This window comes from Sceloporus undulatus, chromosome 3 (assembly GCF_019175285.1).
Source record: "Sceloporus undulatus isolate JIND9_A2432 ecotype Alabama chromosome 3, SceUnd_v1.1, whole genome shotgun sequence".
Lineage (NCBI taxonomy): Eukaryota > Metazoa > Chordata > Lepidosauria > Squamata > Phrynosomatidae > Sceloporus > Sceloporus undulatus.
The window spans coordinates 18,917,102-18,928,334 of NC_056524.1; the positions used below are offsets into that span (position 1 = coordinate 18,917,102).

At 39.0% G+C, this 11,233-nt stretch overlaps 1 protein-coding gene across 1 annotated transcript; it reads right to left on the reverse strand.

The window, feature by feature from the left end:
* Window positions 1–278: 278 nt before the first annotated feature.
* Window positions 279–10,596, reverse strand: CCDC82 (coiled-coil domain containing 82). Its single transcript, XM_042460518.1, has 7 exons — window positions 9,515–10,596; window positions 8,325–8,547; window positions 8,061–8,153; window positions 7,791–7,915; window positions 6,143–6,313; window positions 4,331–4,516; window positions 279–2,082 (listed from the first exon to the last, which is right to left on the reverse strand). Exons 1-7 carry the CDS (start codon window positions 10,091–10,093, stop codon window positions 2,017–2,019), a joined length of 1,443 nt encoding a protein of 480 aa, XP_042316452.1. The 5' UTR covers window positions 10,094–10,596; the 3' UTR covers window positions 279–2,016.
* Window positions 10,597–11,233: the final 637 nt, after the last annotated feature.

Consider the following 11,233-nt stretch of genomic DNA (forward strand, 5'->3'; position numbering starts at 1 on the left):
TGGGGATCTCCTTCCTTCTCTTCTCCTTAATAATACAGACATAGCCTCAGTTCCACAGGGAGAGTCCTGATCAGAGTGTGACTTGCTCTCACAGTATGTAAAAACTCACATACTAACATGACTGAAGACAACTGGATTTCCTTATAAATTATATCTATCTGTTTACAGAGTATAAATATGGGTGTGGTTTATGTACAGCAAAATGTTCTTCAAACACAGTAGGCATGAGTGAGCTGTAAATCCCATTACAGCCTTAAAAAGTATTTCTGACACACATATTTCACACAGTTTTTATTTGTATTTGTCACAACAAATCTTAACATACTAAGAGTTATACATGCAGATTGCCTCTCCAATTGTAATGCTGGCCCTGTTGTCTTAGTCTTGCCTTCTAACCCCACTTTCCTGCCACAGCCTAATTATCAGAGCAACAGCAATACATTCAAGAAGTATGGTGGTTTGGGGATGTCAAGCATAAGCCTAAGAACAGCTTACCTGGATCAGAACAACTGATCAGAATTACTACTGTAATCTGTAAGCCATTACACTCTTCCTGTATGTGAACTCTGAAATTCCCTAAAAGACACAATATTCTGCTTCTCAAAATTAGTTGAGTCATCATATCTAATAAAAGGAAAATAATTTCTCCAACTGCCAACTTCCTTATATAGCAAAAATGGCACAATTCAAGCACAGGGCAGAGGTTATTAGCATGTTTGGAAGAGCCCCAAAGTTGGCAGAAGCATAAAAAGGTCTGATGGGAAAATCTTAAAGTGGGGGTAGACAATGAGGACCAAGAATTCTCAATGAACACTGCTTGACTTTTACAGTCGAGCCCAGAAACCTGAAGCAGGAAATAGAATGGAACTGAGTAGCCTGATAGAGAACATGTGGGGCTGGCTAGATCCCTAAATATGAGTACTCTATACTGCAGTGTTTTATGACAATCCCCATTAGTCAACAGTCTTTCTTAATCTTGAATCCATTACTGATGCAGTGAACATCCATAGAAGTCTCTAAGAAACAGTCCAACATGGAAGTTATCAGATACCTAACAGCAGCCTCTATACAAATCATAAAGAACTGTAAAGCTTCTTCTCTTCCAAATTCTACATAAAGGACATAATAGGATTTGTTGTGTTTTAGGACAATTCAGTGCCACACTCAGTCTGAATGAATGCTGCTCTTCTCCTTTGCTTTAGGGGATGCTAGCAAAGTTCTAGCTTTCAGTCAACTGTGCTGGCTAAATACAGTACAAGTCCATGAATTTTGTGCCACAAGGACACATAAACAATGATAGCCTGCTGTTTTTGGAGAGGTCATTTGTTACTGCCATGTATCCAGCTTTTAGGTATTATGATGGATAAACAACACTTACTGTCCAAAACACACTGAAGAAATAATCCAGTTCGAGACTACTTTAACTGCCCTGGCTCAATGGTAGGGAATCCCGAGAACTGTAATTTTATGAGACATTTAGCTTCTGTCAGAGAACTCTATTGCCACAATAAACTACAATTCCCAGGATTCCCTAGCACTGAGCCAGGGCAGTTAAAGCGGTCTTGAACTGGATTATTTCTATAGTGTGTTCTGGACCACAGTCTGTGGACTTTCACTAGATAGATATTTCCTTTTCCAAAAAGAACTGAAGCCAAGTATATCTCACATGTTGGCACAATCCACCTGAGTATCACAGTACTGAAAAATTCATTTCCTGAATTAACACCCTGATTTTTTTCCAGACCATTAAGTTGAGCTACATGGCACTCAAGAGCAGAAAAGAAATTATTTCCACTATAAAAATTATTTAAATAATTATTATGATAATTAAAATGAACTATGAAAAGAAACAAACAGTAGTGTCCATAATAACAACAAGAAGATATATTATTAAACCCTGGAATGAAAAAAAGTAGCTAGAATGCAAGATGATCTTCAAATTCTGTCACCAGTTTAGAGGAAGCACATCTGTATATGCTTTTAAAATCCGTTTTCAAAGAATAAATCCAAGCACTTTCAGTCCATTTTTTCATCTTGGAAGTAATCTGCACTGTCCATATATTCTTGTAGAGCTTTGTATTGCTTCAAACAAAGGGAAAAAAACATCATTTTAGCAGACTGAATCCCAGGTGAGGCTTTTTTGTCAATTGTTGATAGCTTTCACAGGTGAGACGTGTAACAACAACATGATCAACGGAAGCAGCAAGGCAATATATTAAATCCAAACAAAGACTGGACAAAATTCATTAGAACATGCAGCTGTCTACTGGAGGGAAATACTGCCAATACCTATTGGCTTTATTAGTGATCACCTTGCACTTTTAGTGACAGTACAGAAAGAGAAATATTCATATAAACTACTTCTGGAAGAGATTGCACCTGTCAAATGTCTCCGTTTACCCCATGAATGAAAGGCAGTTAAATCCTGCTTTCTTGGAATTTTGGATTTGTCGTGTTTATTGATAATGTGCATTCATGGTGAAGTTTACACTTGCAACGTTACTAATTTTAAATGTATTTTCTTCAGAACCTGTGACTATCCATTCTAAAGCCAGCCTTCTATATCCACAGATTCTTTATCCATGGATTCCAGCATCCATGGTTTGAAAATATTTTTTAAAATATGTAAATTCCCCAAAAACAAACCTTGATTTTGCCATTTTATATAAGGGATACCATTTTACTATGCCACTGTATTTAACGGGATTTGCACATCCACAGATTTTGTTATCCACAGCCGGGCCTGGAACCAAACCCTAGCAGATCCCAAGGACCCACCCCACTGTATAATGCTCTACAAAGAACCAGTCTTGATCCCTAAAGGTTTATTTTTTGAAATTGAGGAAAGTGGCTTTCTACAGAGACAACACTGAATTAGCAAGTGGCTGCAAAATTTTATACACTCACTCTGGGCTTTACAGGTATACTTCCATTAACAAAGCCTCTCATAAAGAAGCTCGTTTTACTAAGTCTTGTTATGTCTGCCCAGCCCCTCTTTCCTGCTTCAACCTCTGTCTAGCTGGATTTTTTAAAATAGCACCAGGATGATGGTGAAGCACAGACCTTTAGTGTTGGGTTGCAGCAGTGTGTCTGCAGTAAACAGTGCAGTAGAATTTGAGCTGAGAAAGAACAGGATTTTCTGTTCAGTACTACTCTACTGTAGGTGCTTGCCTACAGCAGACAACATGAACAACAACTTACTCCAGATTCCCTTACTTAACACACATGAACGGCAAGACAAAGGGGAAAGCAGATTGGCCTGCTTCACCAGCTACTCCCAGCACGGCTACCAAAATGGTAATCATAAGAAAAGTGGAGAAATAAAAAATCAACCCTAGACTAATTTTATAAGTTTTCTAGAAGGTTCAAATGCTTTTATGTACTTAGCTGACTCTGCTGTTTCACTTCACATCTGTCCATTATTATTTTTGCTTAAAATGTTTCCTTAAACACGTTGAACTGCTTTTCTTTTTTGTGGTATAGGGCCTGAACAGATAGGCCAAAATAAAGCTGCTTTGGGTCAATTTGGAGGTAAGCTGTTTAAATGACACATGCATCTTAAGAAGCCAGAAGCCTTGCCAAAGCCATGCTCCAGTCCTAAGGACTGGAGCGCAGCTTTAGTACAGCTACTGGCCTCTTAGGACACATACATAATTTAAACAGCATACCGCCAAAGTGACCCAAAGAAGCTTTATTTTGGCCTGTCTGTTTGGACCCACAGTAATCAATCCCTATACTTCTCATGTTATTTCTGCCTCAGGTACCAAATTTTCTATTAAAGAAGTAATACTCAGGAATCTACTTTGTTAATTGAAGTATACCTGTAATTTGCTGAAGCAGTGAAAGCGGCAGGATGCCATACCTTGACAGAACTGAGCTTAGCAAAAGAAAGAAATGAGAGCAGAGTGCCAAGGTTTCTATGCCTTTACCTTTTATTGGATTTCTCTACAGCATCACAAAGGGACACTGTAAATGTACTGGAAAGAAGTCCAGACTATTTTTGCAGTAAACCTCTTTAATTTAAAATGGAACTTATTCTAGAGTAACAAGAACCCAGCTCTTTCTGGTCCTATTAATTTGGTCTTTTTAAAACTACAACAACAAAAAGACTATTCTCTTAATCATTAAAACAAAACTCTAAATGGGTGCCATTTCTATGAAAGAAGTATTTTTCAGGTTAACTTTTCCTAGAATTACACTTTATGGACTATTAAATTTGCACACACACTCTCTCTTTGTTCACTTGAATTCACAAAATCCTCACTGTGCCATGATTATTAATTCCATCGATTCCCAAAGAAACAGAATTCACCAATCAGTTCTACTATACCTTATCAATCCAGCCATCTTCCTCCAACTCCCTGAAAATTCTGTTCACAGAATCTTCAACTGGCTCATCCTGAAGGCCATCATTTTTCATAACCAAAAAGCAATCCTGATATAACTTGTATTTAAAATGCTTCAAATTATGATAAACATAGGTTCGGTTTGCACATGTAGTTCCGATCTTCAATGCCTGTATCAAAAGGCAAGGTGTTTGGACAATAGTGGGAAATGTAATTATCTCATCAGTTATAAATGTCATATAAAATGATACAATATTACATAGACATGTTGTTTATAAGTACTGTATCTAAATGATAGCAACTCCTACTTTTCTCATTTTTACAAAGGCAACACTAGTGCCAATTGTTTTAATCAGTTGAAATACTGGTGCCGCTGGGGCTAGGAAAAAGTTTTAAATAATAAATTAAAAGGATTAGATTTTTGTATGTATGCATGTAATACCCTGAAGTCATAAAGCATACCCTGTTCAGTACTAACTGAATCGCAATGGAATGAATTTAAAAAGCATAGTTAATGAAAATAAACACTACAAATCCTAGTTTATACAGTAGAACAGTCTCACCAGTGTAAATTTAAGGAATCACTTCACTTTAGAAAGTTTGTGAATGCAAAGTTAGGAGCCCCACGGGCATATCAACCTGCATAAAATTGTATATATTTACTGTGGAAGTTAACACACAATTGGAGTTTGGCAAAATTGTTTTGAAATATACAATTCTCATATTCCTAAACTGTCACAGTCTCCAGTGCACAACAAATTAGCTTCCATGTTTAGGTTATATGTTTGTACAAAAGTCTAATGAACGTTGGGCCTGGTAAGTTATGAAATATGCATAGTCACTGATACATGCACACAACTTAAAACATCAAAAAAATCTATGTATCAACAGTCTTTAAAAATACAAGGCTAAAAACAAAACCAAACATTAGAATCACCAACAAAAAAACAGTGCAATGTGCAGTGGACCCTTGGTATACGCGGGGGATCCGTTCTGGACCCCCCCGCGTATACCAAAATCCATGTATGCTCAAGTCCCATTTGTCCCAATGGCGGCGTGTGTGACGGTGCCAGAGGCCTTGAAGGCCTCTGGTGGTGCTGTGCTCCGCGCCTCTTCTTCGCCGCCTCCGCGCCTTTTTTTGAAGAGGAGGCACGGAGCACAGCACTGCCAGAGGTCAAGGCCTCCGGCACCATCACCTGGCCTCCTCGCCACCGCTGCCGTCGCGGAAGGAGTGGGTGTCGGTGCTGGGGCCCTCTTGGCCTCCAACAATGGTATCTGGGCCTTCTGCGGTGGCGGAGGCATGGAGGAGGCCGGATGCCAGCGCTGGAGGCCTTGAAGGCCTCTGGCTCGGCAGCTCTGCCTCCTTGCCACCACCGCGGGAAAGGCCTGGTGGCAGTGCTGTTGGGGGGGCCAAGAGGCCTCCAGCACCACCATCGGCCATTTCACGGCGGCGGCGAGGAAGCCAAGGCTTGGCCTCCGCCGCTCCCACCTGGCTTGTCCCGCAGCGGCGGTGGCGGAGGCCAAGCAGCCGCGCCGAGACTTTAAAGGTAAGTAAGAGGAAGGGAAGGGAGGGAGGCAGGAAGGGAAGGGAGGAGGGAAGCGAGGGAGGGGAGGGAGGAGAAGGAAGTTGTCCCCAATGGCAGCGCGCATGCACGCACGCTGCCATTGGGGACAACTTCCTGATTTGCCATCCGCAGATGCTCAAATCCGCAGATGGCAAATCCGTGTATAAGAAGGGCTGACTGTATCCCCCCCCCCCATTTTCAGTAGCTTTGAAACACACAAACAAAATTTACCTGTTTATCATGCGACATGAAGTCATCTACTTCCAATGTTTCACTATTGTATGATTTTCCTGACAGAATTACTGTAAATTTACAGTACCTCTGCAGTTCACAGGCTTGACAAGAACGTTTCACTGGGTTTCCCATATTTATGCAAATAGCAGAATAACTATCCACTCGTTCCTGGAAAACGATATTTGGTTGGAATGAGCTACTGGGTTCTTAAAAGTACTAATTCATATGCAAGTGAACTTGGTCCCTGTTACTTATCCTCATATTGTAGATTCTTAAATAAATATTGGAGATAGGGAAAGTGTGACTTATCACTTACTCTTGACATCTCAGCAGTCACCCACACTTTTTTGCTGTTATAAATATTTTTTCCCACAAGAAGAAACAATGTTACTTTTCTCTGGCAGGTATAATTTAAAGATGTGTTTATTGGATATTCCATGGGTTCTCCATGGATAGTTCAGGAACTGACAGGTAATGCATGATTAGATCAAGAAATACATAATTACAAGTCTTACTCTCTTGTACAACTGGCAACATTATACGCTTGCACAGGCTAAGTAAACAAGCTCAGTCCCCAAAGAACAGCTATGTACTGGGGAAATTCTTCTAAACGTGTTGAGCACTCATCAGTTGAGAACATAATACTTGGCAACATGCACACATGGCACTAGTATGCATAAATGAAATTCCTTTACCTACTGACATCCCCATTCTTTTTCATGTTAGAGGCAGATCCATATGTGAAAAAGAGGGCAAGTATGGAGCTGTTACTACTAGTAAAAGAAATGTGAAGTGCATGAGCCACTAGTAAAGGAAATGGGAGATGCATGACATTAAGGAATCATGCACATAAGGAGTTCTAAACTCAGTTAATACAGAGAAAGGCATGTCAAGTAATCAATCCATCAATTGAACAAGCACTGCTTGCTCAGGTCAACTTAGGAGGCCAATGCACATTCTCCAGCTTTCAGACGTGTAGAGAGTGACGATAAAGATCATACCATTATGGTAATGTAACTCTTGAAATCCGCTGATGAAAATCACCCTGGCTTTATCACTATCACGATTTCAGTGAATAATGAAAACATGGTTTACTTATGAAAGCGCAAGCATAAATTGATCTTACAGACATTTTAATGGAATGCTTATTTTCTTCTTCTCAGGAGTTTCTTCTTTCATGTTACTACTATTTATATATTTTTTAAAATTTTAAATTTTTGTTGTATATAATGACAAATTGTGTCCTAGACATAATAAAATTTTGTACATAATTAAATTCCTGAGCCACTCCAACCAAGGAGCTGTATAGACAGCCCGCAAGGGGCAGAAGCACTGGGTTGGGGATGTGGCAACCGCATGCCACGCCCCCAACCCAGTGCAAAAAGAACCCACAAATGGTGGGTTCTTTTTCGGCCCCGGAAAGGGCATCATAGGCACTGCGCTGTTATGACACTCTTTTGGTGCTGCATCGTGTAGATGCAGCACGAGAGTGGTGTCAGCATGGTGCATGCCATATAAACGGGTGTATGCCAAAATGATGCCATGGAGCCAGGGTCACGGCATCCAGCATGCGAACGCTACGCCGTCACTCCACCCACTCCCTTCCAAGATACTAAATAAAAGGACCAACACAAAATCTCAGTACCTTATAGCGTTCTTTCCAGCGACTTCTAGCAAGTAAATTTTCAAGGCGAGGTTGAACAAAACGGTCATCCAAGTAATGAAGTGAAGTCAGCATATCTTTTTCATAGCTCTTCTGTCTTTCCCCCTCTATTGGGTTTTTTTAAAAAAATGAAATTAGCATAACAACCTTGTTTATCTTCACATACATATTTTAAAATAGTATTGTACTTACTTCAGTAACAAAATCTTTAATAGGAAAATATAACAAGCTTAATAAAAGCATTTTCCTTACCATATAATGAAATCAAAAAAGTATTATCAATTGCATTGATCAGAAAAGACTTTACAACTCTCTGGAAATGGACAGAGGGATCAACACGAGGCACTATAAAAAGAGTAAAAATACTTAGTAAAATACATCTGAATATAATGATCACACTAATGACTTATAGAAGAATTACAATACATGTAGTTTCCTTATACAAGTAAAATGTGATGAGACTGTAAAATCAGAAATATGATATTCATTTCCGTTTCTAGCTAATCTTAAACTTACAGTTTGGGAGATGCCTTTCCAACAACAGCCTTGGCATAAATTGCTCTCTCTCTTGTGGCTGACTTTCATTTTCAGAGTTTTCCGGTTCCAAATTGTCCCCCTCTTCTTCCTCCTCCACGATGAAATCTTTCATGCTGTCATCATCTGATGTGTCACTGATTTCAGCTTCTGAGAGGGGTGAATTGTAAGAATCATCTAATGTTACTACGTCATCTTCATTATCCTAGTCAAAGTGAAAAGTAAAGAAACTTCTTTCAATAGTCTGTTTAAATTATTTTGTATTGTTACATGTACTGGAAAGTATTTGCCATGTAAAGTCATGACCATCAAACCCAGTTCATTACACACGGAGATAGGAGACCATGGCCACTTTCTCCAGCTAACTTAGAATCACAGTCTCAAGGTTAAAAAAAAAAAAGATTGTAAAACTGAGAAAATTTATCCTAGACTGAAAAGTCATATTTGGGCATCACTAGCCTATCTTCACTGTGGTTGTTTGTCAGAACCCACTCAAGATCATTCCTAGGTTAGAGAATGGGTTAAATATGCAAGTTACAACAGTGAGAAGACAATGTAACATGATCCAATTTTTTAATTAAAACATTTCCAACCAACTTCACAAATTAAAATTTTGTCTGTGAACAGCAAGTGTAATGATGCTGAGGAAGACAAAAATTAACAAACTAGCAAAACAGTACTAGCTAGAATGCTTAAAAGAAAAAAATAGATAAGAATGAGTTAGAGAACATGACTGTGTATGCTAGATAACAGTTGGGTCAGAAAGGTCTCCTCTTGCTATTCAGGGCCTTTTTATTGCTCTTAAGTGGTTCCTTAATGTCTACATCTACCCATAACAAGGAATGCTAGGCTGAGACTATGTGGGACAGTGATTGAAAACAGTCCTGATAAGAGATGTCAATAATGGAGCCCACGAGGGCCCAGAAATGTATGTTTTGTATCCAATGAGTGAAAAGGGGTGTGTTTGTATCCTTTGTATCCAATCAATGTATGGCTTGTACGTTCTTTGTCTGAATTCCTAGAAAAAGGTATGTCACCTATATACTAGGGAGATTTACTTCTCTGGCTTTTAAATAAATCTGCTGAACTTTTCATTCACTTCTGGGTCCTCCTGTCTTGTCTTCCTGAAATATCTGCAATATTTCTTTCTGCAAACAAATTCAAAGTTATACCTTATAATAGTCACCAGTGCTAGAAGTCTGAGTAGATCGTCTTTGGGACAGTTCCTGCAGCTTCATTAGCCTTTTCTGTTTTTGGTCTGATGCTTCTTTTGCAGGTGACATGTTTAGCTCCTGGCCAACAGACAAGTCTTCCTCATCTGTTATGCAGCTGCACTTAGCATTAACTTTCCTAACAATATCACTGTCATCACTTTCATCACTGTCATACATGACAGATGTTCGAACTCTCTTACGCTTTCCAATGTTGATGCTTTCTTCTTCAGTGTCTTCTGTGGCTATGCCATTGCAACCTCTGTCAACATCTGGAGGGCTACCTGCAGGATCCAGATTTTCATCTTTACTCTTATTAAAAAGAGATTCATTGTTTTCTTTTCCAACCACATCATCTTCTGAACTCGTTTCAAGTTCTTCTTCTTCTTCTGATGTAACTGTATCATCATCTTCTTCACTATCAAGTAGTGTATTGCTTCTCCTAGTCCGATGCCAGTCAACCCGAGATTTGGCTACTGATTTTTCTGCTCTGCTGCTTCTCCTTGTTTCATATCTTCTACTTACAGATTTTGCTTCCATAAGAGCTAGAAAAAAAGTTTTAAAAATTAAATTGCAAATTCAAACTATGAATTGCTTATATCTTTTTGCCTTCAAGAGATGCAAAGATCCAGAAAAAAATTGTTCCCCTTGTTCACACACTGTTAGTTCAAGACGTAAATATATAAATTAGACATTCTAGAAAAGTTTTTAAAAAACGGTTATGAAATATTATACCTTCCAAAATGAGATAAACTTTTCTAAGAAGCGGTTTACCACAATCCATATTGTGGTAAATCTTCTATGTTCGACAGTATTAATGAGAGTGTCAACAATACTCTACCTTTGGCTATACAGTTGGCCCTCCACATTTGTGGCTTTGACTTTTGTGGATTTAATTATTTGCCGTTTTTATTAATATGTTCTCTCTAGGATTCTCTAGGCCCTCCAGCGAAACTCTGCCAGAGGCTGACCATAACGTGGGGCTGGAGAACCTAGACCTTCCTAGAGAAAACACTTCTCTAGGCATTTGTAGGTCCTCCGGCATGATTAAATAAATAAAAACAATAAAAACAAACTTCTGACAGGTGTTGGTCATAGAGTTGCACTGGAGGACCTGGAAATTCCTAGAGAGATGTTCTCTTGGGTAAAAACAATAGTGTTTTTTTATTTGCGGGTTTTCAACATTCACAGGGGTCCTTTGCCCCTAATCCCAGCAAATATGGAAGGACCACTGTACCTGTACTATTAATCAAGAAGTAGAAAGCCATATCCAAAAAGTACTTTTGCAAAATAGAACAGATTTTAAGCTGATCAAATACACGACATACCAAGGACATTTCTCCAAGCCACGCAATATATAAGGCCTTGTACAAAGACACACAGCCTCTGATTCACTTTTCTTCTTACTAGCATCAGTAAGTTGCTATAAACTGCTGTATATCTGCATATATGTGCATCACATACAGTTATGAAACATAAAAATAAACAACGAAAACCTTGTTTCAGATCACGCAAACCTTCTGTTTCCTGAAGCCTGCAGCATTCAAAGTGAAATAAGGTGCTACGGATCTTTCAGAAATCGATACTGAACAAAAAACCAAACTTGAGTTATGCGATTATTTTCAAGGTTTGGTTCATGAATGGAAAGGGATCTTTCTCAGATGCTGAAGGTATCATATA